General features: G+C 41.4%; 1 protein-coding gene, 1 long non-coding RNA gene and 1 other non-coding gene across 7 annotated transcripts in view; 2 read left to right on the forward strand and 1 right to left on the reverse strand.

Moving 5' to 3' along the window:
• ALKBH8 (alkB homolog 8, tRNA methyltransferase) overlaps positions 1–19,112 on the reverse strand; it is a 55,010-nt gene extending 35,898 nt beyond the window's left edge. The window contains exons 1-7 of one of the 5 annotated variants that reach the window (XM_047692410.1): positions 19,013–19,112; positions 13,480–13,615; positions 8,736–8,973; positions 5,777–5,908; positions 4,752–4,847; positions 2,387–2,491; positions 1,107–1,177 (exon numbers count right to left, since the gene is read on the reverse strand). In XM_047692410.1, coding sequence (XP_047548366.1) covers positions 1,107–1,177; positions 2,387–2,491; positions 4,752–4,847; positions 5,777–5,908; positions 8,736–8,973; positions 13,480–13,615; positions 19,013–19,026 — 792 coding nt within the window. In that variant the 5' untranslated portion in view covers positions 19,027–19,112. The other 4 variants (XM_047692415.1, XM_047692414.1, XM_047692411.1 and 1 more) reach the window with 4 other exon arrangements.
• LOC125079064 (uncharacterized) lies at positions 19,095–21,371 on the forward strand. Its single transcript, XR_007121035.1, has 3 exons — positions 19,095–19,232; positions 19,553–19,665; positions 21,203–21,371. It is a non-coding gene; the product is annotated as an uncharacterized LOC125079064 (long non-coding RNA).
• A 1,089-nt stretch (positions 21,372–22,460) lies between these two features.
• LOC125080290 (small nucleolar RNA SNORA61) lies at positions 22,461–22,591 on the forward strand. The gene has a single exon (XR_007121313.1). It is a non-coding gene; the product is annotated as a small nucleolar RNA SNORA61 (small nucleolar RNA).
• The last annotated feature ends 2,229 nt before the right edge of the window (positions 22,592–24,820 follow it).

The raw sequence follows: 24,820 nt of genomic DNA on the forward strand, positions 1-24,820 counted from the left end.
TAATACGTCCACTTGGCTGCAGATCTAAAGCCATTCTCTGCCGTGTTTTCTCAGTAGTAAAGCCGACACTCTCATCTCCAGCTGTGTCTCCTTTCTCAGCTGGTTAGACAGTTGAGAGGAAAAGACAAAGACGTTCTTTACGGATCCCCTAAAGCCACAAGCCAGGATAACCAGTAAAATAAAAACAAGCCAGAGAAAGAAGAGTTCTTTGTTTTTCCTACCCGTCCTCCTTATTTATAAAGCATTTAATAAAAATCCACACATGTGGGTGACAAGACACATCAAAGAGTACTAACTCTCATGTCACAGCACTGCCATCATCACATGAGTTCAGCATCAGTTAAAAAACCAAAGCACCAAAAACCTAGCGATAGGGACTACACAAAGGCAAAACAAAACAAAACAACACAACCTAGGAAACAGTATTTGCCTCTAGGAACAAGATCAGATTTTGAAGCAACCTCTGGTTAGATTAGAGGACCTGATATTTTAAAGGTTCTTCTGGACTTAAAATTCTGATTTCTAACTAAAATTCTACCTGCAGTTTGCACCCATCCCTTTAAATCATGCTTTTTCTATCTTCTTGAGCAGCTCAAGGACAGTGCAGTTATACAAACATGTCGATGAATAAACGTGAATCTCATATTCTTTGTCTGTAAAAATCAGCATATTATCGTGGACTTCTCAGAGTTTCTGAAGGGAATGAATCAGGTAATATATGTGAAAAAGTATCAAAACTCTGGACACACATTTTAGTTTTGTGTTCCGTTTTCTGTGGCGCGCAGCCACCATCTGTTGCCACTAGGTGGCACTGCTGCACGTCAGGAGGGTAGTCTGGCTAGTCTTCACCAGCTACAAGCTGTAAAAATATATGTGAAAAAACAGGGGTTTTCCTACCATCTGATCAGCTGATACATAAAACTTCAGACACCTGAAAGAAGAGGCTATGATCACTTTATATTCTATAAGATATAAAGGTGCTATTAGCACCTTTACTTAGGTTTAAATCCTACCTCATTTTACTTAAGAAGTGTGGGAAATCCCGTGAAACAGCATCGTATAAGGTAAGAGTTGTTGACGGCTAATGAAAATGTTTGAACATTTACCTCTGACCCCAAACTGAGAGAAACAATCTCATCCTCAAAAGCAGAATGTGTGTCAATATGAGCAGGAATTCCTGGGACAGAAAATAAAATAATAGGTCATTTCATTGTCCTTTCAGTAGACTGAAGACACACACAGCCTCACACTATACCGGGGAGAACACTGCTGCTCGCAGGAAGGTACCGTCATTTAGTGAAAAGCAAACGCCGAGGGGGAATGCGACTCCAGGACATCAGACCAAACCTGAACGGAAAATCTCTCCACTTCACGGCAAAGAGCCACTAGTTCCGCTCTGAAACCCAGATGCGAGTCGCTGCTTACCTGGGGCATTCGCCCAATCCCAGCCCAAGAGAACGCGCGGCAGATCGATGCCAAAGTGCTGTTTGCCCGTGAACACGGGATTCACAAGCACAAGCAGAACACAAGCAAGAGCCGGGTGTGAAGATTAGACACACGCATCATTCTGACATCAACCGCTCAACTACCTTCACTGAGCATCTCCCAAGAAGAAGGACTTTGCTGCGTGGCAGGAGTATATAAAGCAGGAAGACAGAGCCCTGTCCCCAGGGAGCGCGCGCAAGAGCACACACACACACACACACACACACACACACATGCACACACACAAACACACACACACACGCAAACACACACACGCGCGCGCACACACACACACACACACACACACACACCCCAACAGAAAGACTGGCAGGTACATACGTAATTACAATACATTGTGATAAAAGCAGGAAAACCCCAAACCCCATGATGTCTGCCATCGCTAAAATCCTGAAGAGCATTTCACTACTACAAATATCCCAAGGAGATGCTGCTAAAAAGTGCAAAAAAACTCAGGAGCCTAAAGACTTTTACTAACATATCATCCTAGAACTGTCGTCACACTCTCAGAGGAGAAGGAAGGAAGAGCAAGAGCAAGAGCATCCAGCCAAGCAGCCTTCTTCTGGGTATCCCACCACACGGGCATCATGTGTCTTCGCAACAGTCGCCTCCCCCTCTCTGAATGAAATGCTGAGACAAACAAAAAAGACCACAGACAGCGAAGGGGCCAGTCTGCTTATCTACACTTTGAGACACAAATTCCTCAAAGGATTAACATGCAGATCTGCAGGGGATTAAATAGCCAACACAGGTAACAGACACAAGCAAATTAAGGCGAAGAGTTAGTTTACCCTAAAAAATCATACCTTTGATTTTAGAGAGTTAAGGAATCTACTTAGTCATGAAATATATGATTGCAAGGTGGAAATAAGAAAATACTCACCATGTCCGGGCTCATACTGGTTAACAGTCAGTTGATCGGGTTTGTGTTTAATGAAACCTTCCTTCAACCACTTCTCCAGAATGCTATCCCAAATGTCAGGAAGACCTGATGTCAGTAATTATAACGATGAAACGTTAAAATATTTACTTTGCATGTTTCACTCAAGAATTAGAAAAGCCTGGGTGGCTCAGTGGGTTAAAGCCTCTGCCTTCAGCTCAGGTCACGTTCTCAGGATCCTGGGATCGAGCCCCACATCTCTGCTCGGCAGGGAGCCTGCTCCCCCCCCTCTGCCTGCCTCTCTGCTACTTGTGATCTCTCTGTCAAATAAATAAAATCTTAAAAAAAAAAAAAAAAAAAAAAGAATTAGAAAAGCCGGGGTGCCTGGCAGGCTCAATGGGTTAAGCCTCTGCCTTCGGCTCAGGTCATGATCTCAGGGTCTTGGGGTGGAGCCCCGCATCAGGCTCTCTGCTCAGCAGGGAGCCTGCTCCCCCACCCCCCTGCCTGCCTCTCTGCCTATTTGTGATTTCTGTCAAATAAATAGATAAAACCTTAAAAAAAAAAAAGGAATTAGAAAAGCCACTGTGAAAAATATCACAGCTTTTATTTAGCAGTCAAGATCTAAATATAACAATAAACCGATAAGACAAAACAAAATAAAAACGAAACCTTCAGAATCTTTAAAATTATTTTATTGATTTTTAGTGAAACAAAATATCCAAAAGAAAAATTTTGCTCACAATTTTGGCATTTTGTAAAACAGCAATAAAATTATAAAATTTACTATTATATACTGGAAATTAGGCTGACCACTCTTTCTTGCTATTTTAAATTATTCCACTTTATAAAATTAAATTTAAATTTAACTTATTTATTCCTTTTATTTTTTTTTAAGTTTTCTATTTATTTAAGCAATCTCCACACCCAGTGTGGGGCTTGAACTGATGACCCCAAGATCAAGAGTCGCTCCTTCTTCCAACTGAGCCAGCCAGACACCCCTAAATTATTTCCTTGTAAAATACACAGTTTTTGGGATGCCTGGCTGGCTCAGTCTGAGGAATATGTGACTCTTGATCTCAGGCTATGAGTTTGAGCCCCACTGAGCCCCATGTTTGGTATAGACAGTACTCAAAAAACTAAATATTTAAAAAACAAAAACAAAAACACAAAATAGTTTTCAAAGTAAAACTAATTTACTTTCACTGAAGTCAAAAATATTATTTTATGAGGGAAAGTAAGCTTTCAATAAGATTAAAGTCATACAAATAAACATAACTCCCACACAACCCTACCAAACGCTTAATTTACAGATCATACAATAAAATCTTATTAATTAGTCAACCCAGTAGCAAAAACTGGCAAAGGATATGAAGGGAAATTCACAGAAAGGTAAATAAAAATGGCCAACCTCATTAGTAATTGGGAAATTATAAAGTTAAGTTTTATTGTATCACATATTGGCATAGGTGGGGGGAAAGAGGTACACACTGGGTAAGAACCATGTCGATACAGCTGAGCTGGGGGCAGTTTTTCAGTGTCTGTTAACATATATTTTTTTTTTAAAGATTTTATTTATTTATTTGACAGAGAGAAATCACAAGTAAGCAGAGAGGCAGGCAGAGAGAGAGGAGGAAGCAGGCTCCCCGCTGAGCAGAAAGCCCGATGTGGGGCTCGAACCCAGGACCTGGGATCATGACCTGAGCCGAAGGCAGCGGCTTAACCCACTGAGCCACCCAGGCGCCCCATCTGTTAACATTTTTAAATGAACACAGCTTTGACATAACGATTCTACTACTTAGCAGTCTCCCTTGAGAAATTCTTGCTTACTGCCTAAGAGATATACACAAAGACAATGCACAGCAGCCCTTATAAAGTTAAAAACCAGAAATAAGCTAAGTGTCTACCAACAGGGAACTGAGTAAGCCACTGCGGAACAGTGCACACGATGAAAACTCACGGCAGATCTCCCAAACATTTAATAAAGGGAGAAGAACAAGCTGGAGGCATCCACGTGAGATGTGAACATGTAACACACACGCTAACACTATGTGTTAATGACTACTCACTTCTATAGTCTCTCTGCAGGGACGTAAACTCCTTTGTTACAGCAAGTGTCCTCACCTGTTAACAGTACTGCTTCTGAGAAGTGTGGGAGTGAGGATGGTGTTCAGGAGGAACTTTAGCCTTAGCTACACATATCCAGTTTTCACAAAAGCTCACTATGAATGTAATGTAAATGTTTTAACTTTAATCAGCTATTTCAACAGTGTACCTAGAAACGGCAAACGAAACACACTATGGCATACTTCCAGTACATTAAATCTTTCTTTCCTGAGCCAGCATTTGTGATTTCCTAGCAATTACTTACCCCCAGGTAATGGCTTGTCTTTATCTACGTTGTTGTTCTCATAGTGGAATTCATAACCAAAATGCTTTACCCTCCTGTGCTTCAAGGATTTTTGAACTAAATGAAGAAAAGGAAGGAAACTATTTGAGAGAAAAATATTTGCATTCCTTTGTCTATTTCAAAGTCAAAATTGTGAGTCAGGATTCTTTTAGGAATGGCAATTTTTGATAACTACTGGATTATCTTTAAAAAATTAACCATTCTGGGCACCTGGGTGGGTCAGTGGGTTAAGCCTCTGCCTTCGGCTTAGGTCATGATCTCAGGGTCCTGGGATCCAGTCCCGTATCAGGGCTCTCTGCTCGGCAGGGAGCCTGCTTCCTCCCCTCTCTCTCTCTGCCTGCCTCTCTGCCTACTGTGATTGCTCTCTCTCTGTAAAATAAATAAATAAAATTTCTCAAAAAAAAAATAAAAATAAAAACAAGTAAATAAAAATAAAAAATTAACCATTCTACCTCATCTCTGTAGTTCTTTTCAATCTAAAATGGTTACAAAGCCTTGGAGTTTCATCCCATCAACCCAGAAGAGTCAACTACAGATGCTGCCACTCACAAGACCATTTATGATCTGGGAAGAGTCAGAGGAACTCTCATTTGCAAAAATCTCCAAGAGGCTCTCACTGCATTGCGGCAGCAAGGTACTGAGCTGCTGATCCCACACTGGAAATGTGCCTTGTGGGGGTGGGGGGGGACAGGATCAAAGAAGATAATGTATGTGAAAGGGCTTAGCAATGTTGGCTCTACAAATGTTAGCTAATGAATATTAATTAATTTAGAGGTTAAAATTGATAACTATATAAATGTCATTTATTATTAATGCCCTTAAGAAATGTTGGCATGACTTGCCTAATATTAGATCTAGGCCACTTCAAGTAATTTTGAGGAAATATTAGAAATTTTAATAAAGCAAAGGAGGAGGAGGAAAGGAGAAGCACTAACATGACATTTGGCAGAGACATTTAAATATCATATTTTAGAAGTTTTTCTTACCATTTTGATCATCTATATCCTCTGCCCAGTTAACACTTTCCAAAAGCATTTTCTCATCCTCAGAAGAAATAATTTCTTCTACTACCATGAGGCCTGGAGGTAAGGCCTGAAGCTCCATCTCTTTCCATTGTGCTTGGGAAACAAAAACAAAACAGTCACAGACAGAACTTAAAGTTCCTAAACACAAATAATTCTGTCCAGAAGCCATTTACCAGTTCATAAAGTTCCCAATCCTCATATTCAGAAGTAAGAACGCTAAAAGCACATGACATAGGAAAATACAAAAATGAAAACCAAGATAAAAATTATGGTACAGTGTATCCACCACAGTTAGCCAACAGCAAATAAAAAACAGTGTTTACTTAAATATTATTGGAACACAACTGAGCTACTTTTTAAATCTTACTAAGAAACAAGGTTTGTCATAATATCTACAGTTTGCCACTCTATTAAAAAGCCAGACTGTCTCTAAATATTAAAAACAAAAATTTAAATGCTCATTTTTGCCCTTAGGGAGAAGCAGGCTTCCCGCAGAGCAGGGAGCCAGATGTGGAACTTGATCTCAGGACCATGGGATCGTGACCTGAGCCGAAGGCAGACGCTTAACCTACTGAGCCACCCAGGCACCCTGCCCTTAAGTTCTTGATACTAGCTATGGTCCAGTAACAGGAAAAGCTAAAACAACAAAAAACGTATTCTAAAGAAATAAAAATATCATCCTATGAAGAATTATTCGGTTTATATTAAAATAATTTTGGAATCCCTGTGCCCTTCAAAGTTTAAGATAGGTGTAACAGTGAAAGAAAAAGAAGAACGGATTTATAATTAAAGGGAATAATGCAATTCAATTATCATTAAAGAGCTCATTGTTCATGCTACAGATGGGATCTCTAAAATTTTTCTACTGAAGAGTTTTCGATCTTGAATCATTTAACATAAAAATTCACAAAAATAATATAAATGTCTACTAGATTTTATTATTGTTTCAGAAACACAAATAGTGAATCGCCTGATAAACATTTACCAAGTGTTTACTACATGTCAGGGGTTACATTACTTATTCAAATTATGTAAGAAAAGCTTTGGGGAAAATTACTTAAAGACAGGCAATTTACAGTACAAGTAATTCATACTTAGTTTCCTAAAAATAGTTTTAAAAAAATAGAATGAGAAATACCCCCTTGTATTTCTTACTCAGTGGCTCTCTGGTAGTAATTATCGAAATCAGTATGAAAACACTTGTGACACAGTTCTGTTCTCTCTTTGTTTCTACTAAGATTTATTTCCTAACAACAGCCTTGGAAATACATCTGGATCTAATGTGGGATTTCAAATAAGGTACAGTCCAGAACTCTGTGCAATTTCTTACAGAGCCTTTAACATACTGACTACAGGAAAACCGAAGGACAGTACTTTCTCATGATCCCAGGGTCCTGGGATACAGCCCCGCATGGGACTCCCTGCTCAGCAGGAAACCTGCTTCTCCCTCTCCCACTCCCCCGCTTGTGTTCCCTCTCTCGCTGTGTCTCTGTGTCAAATAAATAAATAAAATCTTTAAAAAAAAATTACTCCCAAACCATTCAATTTTTTTTCCCAGATTTTATTTATTTATTTCACAGACAGAGATCACAAGTAGGCAGAGAGGCAGGCACAGAGAGAGGAGGAAGCAGGCTCCCCACTGAGCAGAGAGCCCGATACGGGGCTCGATCCCAGGACCCTGGGATCATGACCTGACCCGAAGGCAGAGGCTTTAACCCACTGAACCATCCAGGCGCCCCACCCCCAAACCATTCAGTTTTTAAAAGCTGGTCATAAACACATGCAATACAGAGATAACAGAGTTTTTAAAATCTAAAGCTTATGTCATATTTTAAATTAAATACATACAGATACTGAGAATTCTAACTCTTAAAATATATCTTTATAAAGTCTTTAAAAGTTTCCTGAGTCTTATTTTACAAAAACATGAACTCGGTCAGATTATCGCCTACCCATCCCCGGGGTATCTGAACAAAACATTAAGTTGCCTAAATAGATGGCAAATGAGTATAATGGGGGACCAGATGTCTACATCAAAATTCATCTCAGTACAACTTATTTCCATGGGACAGTGGTGAAAAGATGTAATAATCTCTATAGCAGTTCTGTATATCAGTCTACAAAGATTTTATTTATATTTCCTTAAATAAAAGTAAATTAAAAAACCAGTTCCGCAACACACAATCACGTTGGACAGTGCGCCTGTGAACATATGAACGTTGCCATCATCACAGAAGGTTCTGCTGGACACGGCCACTCTAAAGCTTCGGGGATCACTGCTGGCTGGAGGTGTTCCCCCCATAAATGGCAAGCCTGGCACACAATTCTTTGGATCACAACTGATTTTTAAGTGATTAATTAAAAGCTTCCGGGTAGACGCTATAAAACTGGCAATCTGAATCCCCAATGTTAAATTGTGAAAAAAACAATTAGGTAGCGGGGTTCCAAAATAAGTCACACGGATAATAAACAGACCGTGAGGGCAGTAGGGCCGGTTCCTTAAAGGCAGGCTATGCCTAACCCACGTCCCTTCCACAACTGGCCCGCACACACGAGGTGGGTCAGCAGCATCTGTGAGACAAAAAGGGGCTGCCTAACTGAGTTCCTGTCTGGTTTCACAATCACTGAACCTCCTAATGGGGGTATGAAAAGAAAACTGCCACAAAACGAACAACTGCTTTTAAAAGACACCTGTAGGGGCGCATGGGTGGCTCAGCGGGTTAAAGCCTCTGCCTTCAGCTCAGATCATGATCTCAGGGTCCTGGGATCAAGCCCCGAATCAGGCTCTCTGCTCAGCAGGGAGCCTGCTTCCACCTCTATCTCTCTGCCTGCCTCTCTGCCTACTTGTGATCTCTCTGTCAAATAAATAAATAAAATCTTTAAATAAATAAATAAATAAAAGACACCTGTATACTAATACCTTTTTCCACAAAGTTCAAGTACAGAATGATCTTTTGTCCTACATCACCCACTATTTCTTTTCCGTTGAGGGTGAGGTAGGCTTTCCTGGCTTCTTCTGCAGTTCTGTATCTCACAAATGAGTAGGGCTTATTAGGGGGCATCAGGAGACCATCCACCAGGCCACACTTCTCTAACACGGGGAGCAGCTGGCTCCTGCCCACACCGTTCCCCAATCCACCATTGGCAACAACCAGATTCTTTGAAAAAACAAAAGAAGAAGAAGAAAAAAGACATGAGCAATTAGCATCAATCCATTTATTTTCAAATAAGATGTTAAAATGAAACAAAGTAAGTTTCTTTTTAAATAAGATTTCCACAAAGGTGTAATGAAGATGGGGGAAAAAAGGTTCCCCTGAGATGGGGAAAAAAGGTTTCCTTATGGTGGTTATTTGGTTTTCTAATTTCATACATAGTATATAAACCAACTTATTAAAGAGTAAAGATTAAAAAGTATACCTATGATATAAATAACACTGATTTTTAAATAGACTTTGCAGTAAAAAATATTCCTTTCTTTTTTTTTTTTTTTTAAAGATTTTATTTATTTATTTGTCAGAGAGAGAGAGGGAGAGAGAGCAAGCACAGGCAGACAGAATGGCAGGCAGAGGCAGAGGGAGAAGCAGGCTCCCTGATGAGCAAGGAGCCCGATGCGGGACTCGATCCCAGGACGCTGGGATCATGACCTGAGCCGAAGGCAGCTGCTTAACCAACTGAGCCACCCAGGCGTCCCAAAAATATTCCTTTCTTAATGGCTATACATACAAATTAAAATCTCACATTTATTACCACTTACAAGTTTAACACAATGAAAGAGAAATAGACAGAAGACAAGGAATAGGAGTTACATATTAATTTCTGCCAGACTATCCCTACCTTAATCTACTTAACCCTCACAACAAAGCCTACAAAGTACATGATATTAGCCCCACTTCACAGGGTAGACACTGAAAAGCAGAGAAATTAAGTTGCGGTAGCGATGGGGGAGTTGGGTTTCAAACCTATTTCTGTCGGTTTCCAGAAACCACACTTGATATAACCATGATATGAGGTTACTACAGTTTCTACTGAATATAAAACAGGAAAATTTTCCTCTGTGTCTCAGTAATTCAGTCATTTTGCAATTAAACTTTTTCCTTAGTTAAATTTCATGCTTACTTCCTATTATTTGCAGTCCTGTGCTAAATTTTATTGAAGGGATTTGTTTGGTGGGTAGAGCGGGGAGTTTCCTATTTTTATGCTGATGCTTATGGCCTAACAACTCGTATAAAACACTCTACACAGTGTTAAGTGTTAAGATTTATAATCTATGACGCCTAAAAACTTTGTAGCCTAAAAGAAGTAAACCACTGATGGCTTACTCTTATCAGTTTTATTGCTTATATCAGGTATTGACAAACTTTTTCTGAAAACAGCCAGACAGTAAATATTTTAGGCTTCTCAGTCAAGTCTCTGTCACATGCTCTTTTACATTTTCAACAACCCTTTGAAAATGTAAAACTCGTTCTTAGCTTACAAGCCAGATCTGACCTGGGGACAATACTCTGCCAAGCCCTGATTTATATACAAAGCAGGAGATCAGAATGTAACGTATTAGTTTCATATACACCAAATGGGGATATCTAGAAACTTGACTTAAAAGAATGAATTATTATTATAATTCATATTATATATTATATAATATTATATAATATAATAATTATTATCTCTATTATAAAACTGGACAAGAAAAGTAAAGCTCTGTATATCACGGAAGACCCAATACTTCATATGTTTGCAAACACACAGATACATATGATGAACCAAAACACTAATACGATGATATAAAACATGATAAAAAATTTAGTCTAGGGGCTCCTGGGTGGCTCAGTAGGTTAAGCCGCTGCCTTTGGCTCAGGTCATGATCTCAGGGTCCTGGGATCGAGCCCCGCATCAGGCTCTCTGCTCAGCAGGGAGTCTGCTTCCTCCTCTCTCTCTGCCTGCCTCTCTGCCTGCTTGTGATCTCTCTCTGTCAAATAAATAAATAAAATCTTTAAAAAAAAAAAAATTTAGTCTAAGATGGCTTGCCTTGGACCTCATTCAACAAGGTTTATAAAGTACTAAAATAATTTGGTTACATGCAGCCATAGTTACAAAAATATTTCTATATTCCCAAATCTTAGGAATTGCAAAGGTGTTATAAATGTCAAGGGTCCGTGACTCCTTCTAGAAACTGAGGAGCATGGTGAGGTGTGACTAGAGGAATACTAATGGTCCACAAGGATGCTGTTTAAGTGATCTGTGGGCAATTCTAAAGGCAAACCACACAAAAACAAGTGCAGAGGGGAGGAAAGGGAGGAATTTATTTCCTACTGTATGTGAGTCACACAATATAATAAAAAGCAGAAAGTGTCTTATTTATAATTGTTCAAGCAAGCAAGTTTCCCAATAATATGAAGTAAAGAATTCAGATTTTTTTTTAAGTTATCTTCAGTCCTGACAATTTGAGGACCACTGCTCTAAAAAAAATCTCACTACTGCTACGAATGTGCATAAAGGCACGCATACTTAGCACGCATCATGAAAAGAACATTTGTTCTCTCCTGGATAGATAATATGCAATTAGAGGTTCTTCTAGAATTTTATTCCTTTCTTGTAAAAATACTGTGGAGAAAAAATAACCAAGCCCAAATAAGAAGACAATTTGGAAGCCATGAAGGTGAGGTTAAAGCTTCTAGAAATCTAAAAAAACAGATCCACTAGAAACAGCTTCAGAGGCAAAACAAAACAAAACAAAACAAAACAAAACATTAACCACTTCTTTCCTTACACCTGTCTCCACGACCCTAGAAGGAAAAGAAAGCAAGTTACATTTGGGAAGAGAACAGAGACAATGTCAGTTTCATCTTCTGAAGGTCTCGAAACCTCGGTGGCTCTTGGCAGAAACAGCAGAGTGTGTGCCGTCATATGACTTCTAATCTATGATGTATGCTGTCCTCTTTATAGGAATTTGGCTTAATTCTCTGAAGTCATTAATACTGTGTCTAATCTAAGTACGGGCCTATTACCTGCTAGATTTAAATCTCCCTCAATAGGGGCATCCGGGTAGCTCAACTGACTGTCTGACTCTTTTTTTCTTTTTTTTAAGATTTTATTTATTTGTCTGACAGAGAGAGACACGGCGAGAGAGGGAACACAACCAGCAGAGCAGCAGAGGAAGAGGGAGAAGCAGGCTTCCAGGGTGGCTCAGTCGTTAACTGTCTGCCTTAGGCTCACATCATGATCCCAGGGTCCTGGGACCAAGCCCCACATCGGGCTCCCTGCTCGGCGGGAAGCATCTGACTCTTGATTTCAGCTCAGGTCATGACCTCAGGGTCATGAGACGAAGCCCCAAATCAGGCTCTGTGCTGAGCATGGAGATTAAGATTAAGATTGCTTAAGATTCTCTTTCTCCCGGGTGCCTGGGTGGCTCAGTGGGTTAAGGCCTCTGCCTTCAGCTCAGGTCATGATCCCAGGGTTCTGGGATCGAGCCCCACATCGGGCTCTCTGCTTGGCAGGGAGCCTGCTTCCTCCTCTCTCTCTCTCTCTGCCTGCCTCTCTGCCTACTTGTGATCTCTGTCTGTCAAATAAATAAATAAAATCTTTAAAAAAAAAAAAAAAAAGATTCTCTTTCTCCCTCTCCCTCTCCCCCTACCCTGCTCTCTTTCTCTCTAAAATAAAGAAATATTTAAATAAATAAGTGAATAAATAAATCTCCCTTAACAGATTACTCGTTTCTAAAACTATCACACAGCACAGAAGACAGTGTGACGTGATACAAGGGAGGAGCACTGGTCTGAAACCCAAGTTTTAATCCCAGCTTCACCTTCTCAAGGGCATGCGTTTGGCCCTTGGTTAGATGATGGCTGATCTTCCTTCCTACCCCTAAGAACCCCCCCCCCAAAAAAAACAACAACTTTGGATTCATGTGGAATTTTAACAATGAGTAAGTACTGTCACATACTTCTAGAATCTAATCCAATGGAATAAAAACACATACGATACTGTGTCTTTACAAAGAAAGCTGAGATCAAAGGGACTGCTCATGTCCAAATAAGAGGAAAAGGTAAGAGTTAAACTAAGTTCTTCTTAACTCACAGTCCAAGAAGTCTCACAGTCCCTCATATGTATAACTGATATATATTATAGTATAATATATATAATTATTGCCATTAGAAAATGAAAAGGCTTTGTAAATAAGGTCTGATAAATTAAACCTGTTTTATAGCACATAATCAAAATACTTATAACAAAAATGGAGTTAGGAATAGAGGGGAAAGAGAACATTAGGATACAAAAGACTGAGGTTTAATTTACCGTTCAGCCACTCTCTCAAAGGACGCACCACCTGTCAGAGCCTTAGTTCTCTAACCCCTCATGTAAGAATTCCAAAGGGATTAAACACAATAATGAATAGAAGGATGCTTTGTAAACTCTACACAGTCATACAGTATTTCTGTTAACATACACCACCACTCCCTCCACACGGCCACAGGCCAACCCACACGGCCAACAGAAATTCAAACTATGTCCCCAAAACAGAATGTCAGTAGGTCCTGTCGTGTGTATACTGAACAGAGACATAACACAAGACTGAAGGGGAACGGCCTTCTTCTCTGAGCAATTAGTAACAAATGTGACGACGACACATTAACATGGCCACATTCAAACAGTAAGTTTTTGGTTACCTGAGTGGCACAGGACACTGTCTCAACGCCTTCGTGTCTCAGCAAAGTATGCCTGGCTTTAATCTGTTTCCTTAAGAACTTCTTCTCGGTTTTAGTGAGTTTGTAATTACTGTGATGGTTGCTGTCCATGACAGTACTGGGGGAAAAAGAAAAAGGTAGAAAATGACAACTTTAAGAATCCTAACGGAAGTTATAACAATGCTATTCATATATTCTATAGTTTATAAATATTTCTATGTGATCATTTTTTAAAAGGCTTATTTGACTTTTCACCAACCAAGAGAAGTGAAAACAAACTGATGTCTGGACAACAAAGGGAGATTTAAGAAGGTAACAAAAAAGCAAGAACATGAAAGAAGCAAGAGCACCTCCGAGCGTTCTACAAAATGTTCCAATGCTTTAGCTCTACCACATTACCCACAGGTGACATATCCCCTCGCTTGTGAAGTCCTAGGTAAAATATGCCGCAGACAAATTCTACAAACATAAGGTTAGGAAAGGAAGAAAGAGGAAGAAAAAAGGAAACAAAAAATTTACGGAATATATGGTATGTTCTATTTACATAAAGTTCAAAACCCAAAAGTAAAAGTAAGCCATATATTGTTTAAAAATACACATATAGCAACATGCAAAGAAATAATAAACATGAAAGTCAGGACAGAAGTTGTCTCTGGCGGGAGGAGAGGAATGTGATACAAAAGAGACATACAAAAGCATCAAAGGTATTTCTTAAGCCATATGGTAATTTAGGGTTTTTTTATATTTTTTAGGCTGTACATATTATATATATTTATATCCATAATTTTCAAATACAGATATAAGAACCCCAGAGGACTGTGCTTTCCTTCTACTAAAATATATAAGTCAGCAAGTAGTTACGGAGCCCTTTCCCACAAAGGCCTTCACACTATCCAAATCAACTCCCTACATCATGCCGTTACCTATTTATTTCAGTCACAGAATTTAGCACAATTTGTGATGATTTGTTTCATAGCTTAATCTCCCCATCAGGATATAAACTCCAAGAGAGCAGGAAAGTCAGACATAGTAGGTGCTCGATAAAAATGTGCTGAAAAGATAAATGCGTGATAATGGGCAGATACACACGTGCCTATTTACTGTCTCAGCACTCCACATCCTACAACTACAATACACAGGTCACGCTTTCGACAAGCTTAAAAATTAGTTGAGGAAAGCAGACAAACACGAAACAGCGAAAGAATAACGTATCTTGACACAATTAAGTGTTAACTGCAGAGTCTTCCGGTGTGACATGAATTAGAAAAAAAATAAGATTGCTGTTAACAGGAAAAATCTGGGAGAACTTCAAAACAGAAGTTGACTTGAGCTGAGCACAGAAGGGCAAGAGGAACACGGAGTCATCTGGAAGGGAGGTATCCAGCGAGGCAATAAAGAGCAGGAACTAAAAACAGAAATGGCAGCATCTGGCCGAGACAGGGAGAGGTAGGCGTACGTTGTTTAGAGCAGAGACCGCTGGCTGATCCGCCGATCCCACTCCGCACCCACTTGAAAGTCTTCAAAGTTAGCAAACAAAATAAATTAAGGAAGTTAAATAAAATGTATTCCAAAACAGCTCATAAACAGCCAAAACTCTCATTACGAATCTTTATGTCTAGAGAGAAAATGCTGAGTCGCCTGGAAGAACAGCCAGGAGCTAGGGGAGTAACCCACAGGGTCGGTGCGGGCAGAGCTGAGGCCGGTAGGGCAGGCCGCCCGGACGGCTTCGCAGGGAAGCGAGAGGCAGGAGGGTCTACAGCAACCGAGCAAAAGAGACCGGGGCAGGACAAAAGAAAAGTTCTAGTACCTTCCGTAGGACTTGGTGACTACAGAGATGTGAGGGAAAGAGGAGACACAGATCACTTCCGAACAGGACAGAGCCCGAGTGACTGAGAGACCAGCAACTTCATTCTCAAACTGGAGAGTCAGAAGAGGGTCAGGAGGAGAGACGGTGAGGAGTAAGGGAAGTCAGAATGAGTAGGACTGAGGCTGTAACAGGGCTGAGTCCCTGGTGAGATACACAGTTGCAGTGTCTGGCTGGCTGGTGATAGCAAGAAGTGGCCGGCTAAAAGGAGAAATCAGGTTAGAAAGCTTTCCGTGTCATTAGACAGGAGGAAGACAGTTGAAGGGATTTTTTTTTTTAATTATTTATTTGACAGAGATCACAAGTAGGCAGAGAGGCAGGCAGAGAGAGGGGAGGAAGCAGGCTCCCCACGGAGCAGAAAGCCCGATGCGGGGCTTGATCCCAGGACCCTGAGGTCGTGACCTGAGCCGAAGGCAGAGGCTTTAACCCACGGAGCCACCCAGGCACTCCGAAGGGATATTTTTGACACTGCACTGATTATAACTATTTGTTCTAATGTTTGGCCCCTTCCATTGGACTGTGAGCTCTTTGAGGACAAAGATCACGTCATAACTGTCACCGTTTCCCCAGGGTCTCCATGAGTGCTGCGAGACAGTATAATAACACAGTGTTCTACATTCAAATCTCAGCTCTACCACTTACTAGCTGTACCATCCTGTGCGAGTTCTTTCCTTCTGTGCTTGGGTTTCCTCACCTGTGAAACTGGGCTAATGGTGCCTGCTCTTGGCACATAACTCCTCCTAAACCCTGCACTAAAAAACTAGACCAAACTGGATCATGGCTTCTAGCGGCAAAAAGCCACATCCCAGGAGGGCCCCAGCTTCCCCATCACAATGCCTGCCTGAGAAAACTAAAAATGCTGCAGGAAATTTTACTATTTGTTCTAGCAACACCTGCCAATAGGCCCTTGATCTCCCCTTCTTAGACCATTTATTAAAAGGGGATTACAATTGTGAATATGTATCTTTGCAACTCAAAAGTATCTCTCAGAGCACCTGGGTGGCCCAGTCAGTCAGGCAACCAACTCTTGATTTCAGATCAAGTCATGATCTTGGGGTCACAGGATCGAGCCCTACACTGGGCTTCACACTAAGCATGGAGTCTGCTTGAGATTCTCCCTCTTGCTCTGACCACCACCCCCATGTCAACGCACTTGCACTCTCTCTCTCTCAAATGAATAAATAAATCTTAAAAAAGAAAAAGAAAAAAAGAAGTATCTTTCTCAAGGACCTGAGAGCCATCCCTTTGAAATGTAATTATCAGGAAGGATAGGGCCTCTGTTTCCCAGTCTCTGTGGCAGGACAGAATCCTATTTTTAACTGCTAGCTAGCAAACACAGCTGGCCTAATTGCATTTGCAATGACCAACCCCCTGTGGTTTTTCACTTCTCTGACTCTGTGGAACCCCTGCTCTACCTCTCACCCCATTCTACCTTTAAAACACCCAAATCGTTTCTCACAAACTGGAAGGGAGCTCAGCTCTTTCCCCTACTGTCAGTAGTTCCTAAATAAAATCTGTTTTCACTACATTCACGTCTGGCTGTGTTAATTTCTGACACTAGCTCATAAATTTGTTAAAAGAATTAAATATAACTATTAATAAATTGTTGATAACTTCCAGAAGAGTGGGATCAGAATGGTTTAAGGAGATAAAGAAAAGCTGAAGGCCCTCAAAGGAACTATCTTACTGCCATTCAAGATCATCATCTTTGGAATGGCATCTCTGCAGTGTGAAATGAAAAACAAGGGATAAATACACTAAGAATTCTTCTTTTAATATGTCACATGAGCCAAGACTGCAAAGTAGAAGAGATAAGAAAAAGATGCTGAACATCTTTTTAAAAAGTATGACAGTAAGAGCCTCATACCAGCAGATGGAGCCTCATGATCACATTCTGTCATCTTCTCTACCTTCTTCCTTTTCTTTTTTAATTTTAAAATGTTTTACTTGAGTTCAAACAATTAGCATTAGAAAATACTTTAAAATTTTTAAAAAGTTGCAACTCTGAACTCAATCAGAAATACTGAGTGAAAAACAATCCTATTAATTCAAATGATAGTGTGTTTTGTTTTTTTCCCTTCTTCCTTTTCGAAGACAAATCCAGATAGCCCCGAAGGTTCATTTGTTCCCCATGCCTGTGACTTGGCAATGTGCGGGCCCAGCAGGTCTGAGTCACCTCAACACAAGGAATAGGCTGATACCAGCTGCTGAGTTCTGGAGGTGCCCCCTTTCTAACAAGGTGACTTCCCTGGCCAAGAAATCTCTACTATTGCACAAAGGTTTGGGTGTTCCTTGCCATGCTGTGGGAGTGTTATGGGATGTTACGGGAGTGAGGTCACTGTTCACTAGAGAGCATTTGCCATACTGAGTCCAGTCTAATCAAAAACGATCTAAGCGCCCTCTCTGTGGGAGAACAAGATATTAGAGATTACACAGACTCTGCTAGTAAGTTTAACCCCAACATATCCTATTGGATATTGCCCCAAGGGCAAACTAGTATGATCCTGCCCTCCTTGAACGCCAGAGTGTCCATAATGAACTGATGCAGCATAAGAAAATATTCCTGTGCTTGTAGATAAATTTGAATTTAGCAGCTATTCAAACTGCATTGCCTACTAAAAAAGAAAATTAAAATTTTAAAACGGTTAAAAAAAATTGACCCCATCACCTGTCATATCAGCCTGTTTTAATTCTTTGAAGGATACCTACTCTACATTTTCTTATGTCCTCATTAATTTGATTTCTCTCTTTCTTCTCTAACTTACAAAAAAATATACTATGTGAAAGTAGAGATTTTTGTCTGTCTTATTCACCCTGGAGCACTCAGCATCTAGAACAGGATCTAGCAACAAAAAGTCACCCAATAAACGTTTACTGAGTAAGCCTGCACTTACTAAACTTAAGCAACCTTGCCTTATCTCCTAAACCACTTCTTCAGAACTCTGAGCTTAGTGACCCACATCGATGTTTTCACTAATACTTTGTGTGTGCCTCTATCTCTGCTGTTTTCAGACTGTATTAAAATTACCCATTTGTGTGTTGGGTTCGCTCAGAAAACTGTCGTTGGCTTGAGGTCAGAGACTTGAGTGCCTGGCATACAGTAGGTACTCAGTAAATATCTGTGAAATAAAATCAACTGAAACCACAACCTGACACTCCTAGAGGCCAAAGAGCCTCAGGGAGTACTCAAACGCTAGCACAGCAACATTCAGCCGCGTGACTCCGAAGACCACCAGCAGCGCCTTTCCCTCGCTGCACTGGCACAGGTCAGACAAGCCCGGGCAGCGCCAGACTAATCCTCCCCAGGCGGCGATCGCCCGTCCCCAACCCCAAAGGAAACAGAAGAGTGACACACACACATGAGCATCCGTACCGAACACACACAAGTGCTCCCCATACACCGACAGGACCCGCCGCCCACGGACCAGCCCAGGTGCCCGCTCCAGCCGTCCCTGCCCTCGCTCTGGCCTCAGGCCCACCCGGGAGAGACCGACATGAGAACGCGGGGTTGCAGCCATGCCGCCTGCCAGTCTGAACCGCCACAAATCTCCGCCGCGGCTCAGGCTGGACTCTCGCCAGGCCGACAACCCGCCTTCGCCAGGCTCACCAGTTTGTCCCCCAAAGCAGCGGCGGGTACCCGCACAGCCTCACCTGGGCGCAGCCATGTTGGAGGAAGCTGCACTACATTTCCCGTGAGCCTGCGGGGCGAAGAGGGGGCGCTCCCACAATCCCCTTCGCCGCCCAGGACTCTCGTCTTCTTGCGCAGCCTCGTTTAGGCCCGTGAGCCACTGCGTTATCTTGGACTTGGTTATTTATTTGCGGGAATAGTAAGGGCTGGGAGTGCATCTGACTTCTAGTGACTCCCCACATGGTCACTGTCAAGCCCGTTGTGTCCCTTGGTCGCACAGTGATGCCTCCCCTCCTTCAGCTTGGTACATCTTTCCTCCTGAATCTTCTTAGAGGAACGGTAGAGGACCCTGGGGGTCTGAAAGGTGACCTCGCGCCCGGGCGACAGAGAGGAAAGGAAAGGGAATATGCATGAGTGTGCCTGGGAAGTGGGGGGGATCACACAGGGGCAGGATGATGTGTGCAAGGTGCGGGGGGTGGGGTGATGGTGGATGCAGGAAAGATGGGCTGCCCCAAGTCACAGAGGACTCTCTCTGTAATTATAGAAACCATTCTCTTGTGTAGGTCTGAGAGGGCCCTGGGGGAAATGGTGCTATGTGACCGAGCTACTGGTGGAAGGTGGGAGGAGAGAGTGAAAGTAAGAAGACTAACAGGCTGGTGCGGTGCTTAAATACAAGGTAACAAACTATTAAGTAGGACCCAGCAGTGGCAGAAGGAAAGGAAAAAGATTTGGTTAACAGACCAGAAGACACAGGAGAGGATGCTGATTAGCCATTGTTTTCGCTCTAATGTCACGTGTGGGACGTGAATGTACTGTCACCATTCTGTCTACATTGTTTTGTGAGCTGTGTGAGTGCGGGGGAGGCAACGGGAGTGAGGAGGACATCACTTCCTGGAGTGCCGATGCATGCAGGGGCCCCATGCGGGTACCCGGTCACAGTGGACGGGCGGTAAGAGGTGGGGCTGGCTGGCCTAGGAAAATTGGCCCCTGAAGAACAGGTTAGAAGGAGGCAAGTACAGAAGTTGGGGGGCAGATGGGCAGACACTGCAATAGTCCAAGAGGGAGAGGATGAGGCTGAGGTTGAACTGCAACAGTGAAGAGCCAAGTGCAAGCGGGAGAGGTTAGACACACACCGCCAACGACCTGAGAGAGTATAAGGGAAAACCTGCTCAGTCTCGCCATTGTGTTCTTCTGCACAGCTAGATGCATTCAGAAACACTCCACCGGAGCTTTCTACGATGATGAAATGTGTTAGTTGTCCAGTATGGTAGCCACCTGACCATATGTGGCTTTTGAGTATTTCAAGTGTGGCCAGTACAACGAAGGAACTGAATTTTGAATTTTTATTTTTATTTGGTTTTGATTAAATTTAGATAGCTGCATGTGGCTAATAGCTAGCAAATTGGACAACAATGTAAAGTATCTCTTCTTGGCCAAATTCAACTATTTCATCTTATTCACCCTGCCTGAAGGTACTAAAGCTTTTTTTTTTTTTTTAATATTTTATTTATTTATTTGACAGACAGAGATCACATGTAGGCAGAGAGGCAGGCAGAGAGAGAGAGAGGAGGAAGCAGGCTCTCCACTGAGCAGAGAGCCCGATGCGGGGCTCGATCCCAGGACCCTGAGATCATGACCTGAGCCGAAGGCAGAGGCTTTAACCCACTGAGCCACCCAGGTGCCCCGGTACTAAAGCTTTTAAAACTTGAATTTCTTAGCCTCCATGAAGCCACCTTAGTTATCTTAATTCTCTTTATACATTCTGATCACTTGTTTTTAGAGTTTTTCACTAGCTTGCCTTCATCTTTCCACGGTTAAACAGAAGCAGTCCTTCTGGTTTTGTTTTACCCTCTTCTCTTATTCTATAGTCTTTCCCCATCTGCTGCCCCAGAGTTTGAGGGATTTGTGAATCATTCCCTAATCTTTTATCTTCAGCCGTGACTTCCCTTTGGGAGGCAGTTTGGTTTAGTGAAAACAATATGGGCACTGGGGTATGACCTGATGCAGAAACTACAGAACAGCACTTGCCTTTGGGGATTGATGTAATAATTACTTACTATAAAATATCTATTAAATGGTTGTTCATTCCTTTTCTACCTTTCTCATCTTGAGTTACAGGCAATAATTCCAACCACACACTGTCCATCCTTGCCTCCAAATACTTAGAAAAAGGTGGATACATAAAAATTTTGCATGAAATCCTTTTTATACAGGCCCTTCTCTTTTGCTTGGAATACTGCATGGATCGTTTCTCCCAGAGAAGATGACTCCCTGAAGCGATTTTCAGCTACATTAAGGCCCTGTTTTATTCATTATGTAATTCCAGGGTCTTCTATAGTCTTGTAATAATAGAAATCTAATAAACGTTGAGCTGAAAAGAAACTTAATTTGAAGGTAGAATTCATCTTCACCTGTGCCAAAAGCATTACGTGGTGATCTATAATAATTTCTCAAAGGTATTAAATACTGTCCGAATGACTTTTTCCTTAGTAAAATTCATCTCAGCTTTTTGGTAGGAGCAGTCCTCTGGATGACGGGTGCAGGGGTTGGAAAGATTTTTCTATAAAGGACCAGATAATAAATATTTTCTACTTTGTAGTCACACATGGTCTCTGATCACTTATTCTTTTTTTGCTCTGGTTTGTTTTTGTTTTTTGTTTTTTAAACAACCCTTTGAGAATCTAAAAACCTTCCTTAGCTCCCCTGGCTTATGCCAGCAGGATTTGGCTCACGGGCTATAGTTTTCTGACCCCTGGACCCCCTTCCTGGACTCTGTAATCCTGAGCACAGTCTCAAGGTGAAGCTAAGATTGGTGTGAAGATGTTTATTATGAATTACAGTATAAATGAATTTAATCAGATTAGTCAATACAACATTTTAAGCACAGAAAAGCAGAGGTCTATCCTACAGTAGAGCTACAGAAATCAAGGCTAGGAGCACCTATCATTCAGAACTGGTTTTAGTTGCCAATGACAGAAAACTAGACAGACTGCTCTAAAAAAAAAGTGATTTTTCCTCAACTGACAAGCCATCCAGACAAAAGCCATCATTGGTATTGGTTCTACTGTTCAAAAATGTCATCGAGAACCCAGGTGCTTTCCACTCCTCCCACTCCACCACCCTTTGTACGTTGACTTTTTGTCCTCATTCTTGATGTCTCCTGGTTACAAGATGGCTGCTGCAGCTGCTCCAGATATCTTGTCCCCATACTAGTGTCTCTAGCTGGAAAAAAAGGAGCAGAGTCTCTGCCTTCTCATCCAGGAAATGAGGTTCCCAATGGACTCCTTCTTGTTTCTTTGATCATACATGGACTGCATACTATAGGGGGCAGAATAATGGGCCCCCAAAGATAATCCACACTCTAACCTTTGGAAACTGTGAATATGCAGGAATAATGAAGTTTGCAGACCTCAAAATAAAATATCTAGGGGTCCAATATAACCATGCAATTCCTTAAGAATAAAATATCCAACCCTCTGGTTCCCTTTCCCATCAGATCTGAACACTGATCTTGGTGGTTGTTAAAAGAGGAAAGGGAACAATGAAGCTGGCCTCCCAGTATCTATAGTCTGGTATACAGCTGTGGGCTCCTTCAAACAAGGTCTGAATACAAAACCAGCAAACAAAAAACCAGAACATCTACTCTGGCCAGAGCAAGAGAGATTGAGCAGAAGAAATCAAAAAGATTGGAAGTGTAAAGGATTTGACATACTGTTGCTGGCTCAGAGAGGTAAGAGTCTGTGTGCAGGGTCTGGAGAGAGGCTTCTAGAAGCTAGAAGCATCCCCCAGCTGACAGCCAGGCCAGCAAGGAAATGGGGACCTCAGTCCTACAACCACAAGGAACTGGATTCTGTCCACAATCTGTATTATCTTGGAAGCAGATCCTTCCCATAGTATCTTGGTCAGGGCCCAGCCAGCTGACAGCCGTTCTGTCCTTATAAAAGAGCAAAAAAACCAAGCATACCAACCGAAACTCAGGGCCTACAAAACTGTGAAATAATAACTGCGCTAATTTGTTACATCGGCAATAGAAAACTATTACACATGCTTGCCCCTGACCAATCACTAGCTAAAGGGATTGGGATTGCCAAGGCTGCGTTCAGCTAGTCATGCTTAATTCCATGGGGCTGAGATGAGGCCCATCCTCCCTGTGATCAAGAGACCTTGGAAGAATACACTCTACCTGGAGGAAAGTAAAATGAGTGTTCTATCAGCAAGAAGAACAGGAAAACATTTGTTGGGCAGACAAGTAACAGCATATTCCATAAGAGGGTTAAACACTTCATGCAGCTGGATTTATCCCCAAACCCAAGAGAAAGGGACACTGGAAGGACGGGCGCTGTCATAAACTAATAGAGCACTGAAAGTTAGAATTTTAATAGCATCACGTTTCTACTTCAAGATCCCCAATCAGAAAACACCAAAGATGTTCCCAATAGTCCCTGAGACTTATTATATATTTACAATGGTTCCAAATTGTGAAATCATTTCACTGCAGTTTCAGACTTAATTCCTAATCTTAGAAGGTTTCTAATTTCCCTTCCTCCCGACCCAGATCATTTGTTTTTGGCTACCTTCTGGCTTTTTCCCTACTTGTCCTCAGTGGCAAGTGTACTACTTTTGCTTTTTTTTTTTTTTTCCTATTTATGGTTTAAAAAAAAAAAACTTTCATTTCTCAGTCTTTCCACTTATTCTTCTGCTACTTATTTTATCCCTCCTAGGTAAATGACAAGTTTGTATCAAATGACAAGTTTCCTTTCCAAACTTTTGTCTCTGCTGCTTCCCGGATTGCTGTCTTCTTGAAACTCCAGCAAGAATGCATTATGTAAAACCATTTGATGTTCACAGTGACATTTCAGAACCGAATCCATTATTCATGCTTTGGTGATAAAAATTCAATGAAAAGTTTGCAGTTTTGTAAGTCATATGGTGAAAGAATTCCTGTGCAGTAATTAGAGGCAAAAAAAAAAAAAAAAAAAAGAAAGAAAGAAAGAAAGAAAGAAAAAAGAAAAGGGGCCAGTCTTCAATGTGTTATATAAAACATAAAACACTGCTTGGAGGATTGGTGGTTTTTTCGGTCAGGTGCAAAACATAAGATTTTACCTATAAAACATTAATGTTTTGGAGCGCCTAACTGGCTCAGTGGGTTAAAGCCTCTGCCTTCGGCTCAGGTCATGATCCCAGGGTCCTGGGATCGAGCCCGCATCGGGCTCTCTGCTCAGCAGGGAGCCTGCTTCCCGCCGCCACCCCCCCCCCCCGCCTTTTCTCTGCCTGCCTCTCTGCCTACTTGTGATCTCTGTCAAATAAATAAATAAAATCTTTAAAAAAATTAATGTTTTAATGCCCACACCCACCCTCCCCACACACAAAATGGTTTACTTATTCTTGAGGCTGAAGACCTGCTGCTTCACAGAATGATTACTTACTTGCAGCATACTGCTCAGACAGAAAAGAATAAAGTGCAGTAAGTCAGGGTACAGAAAAATCTTTGCTGTGGCCAGAGGACTGGGATTTGTGACTTATAAAGATTATGATCAAATGAGGCAACTTTTTAAAAATGTTTCCCTTTAAAAGAATTTAAAACACATAACCTTAAAAATGTATAAACAATTCATTTTAAAATGTTAACTTTGATGGCTTCGTACCATCATTAATCTCTAAAAAAATGCACCAAATTAAAAAGATCCGTGCTGAGAGATGAGGCTTACCAGCTGCATCATTAACTGCACTGGACGTAAATCCGTATTTCCTATCATCTTCATGATCATTTCTAATTTGGGGGGATTTCTTGTTAGAGTTGATTAGATGGCCTTAGCTTTTTGTTTACGGCT

The sequence above is a fragment of the Lutra lutra genome, chromosome 10 (genome assembly GCF_902655055.1).
Source record: "Lutra lutra chromosome 10, mLutLut1.2, whole genome shotgun sequence".
Lineage (NCBI taxonomy): Eukaryota > Metazoa > Chordata > Mammalia > Carnivora > Mustelidae > Lutra > Lutra lutra.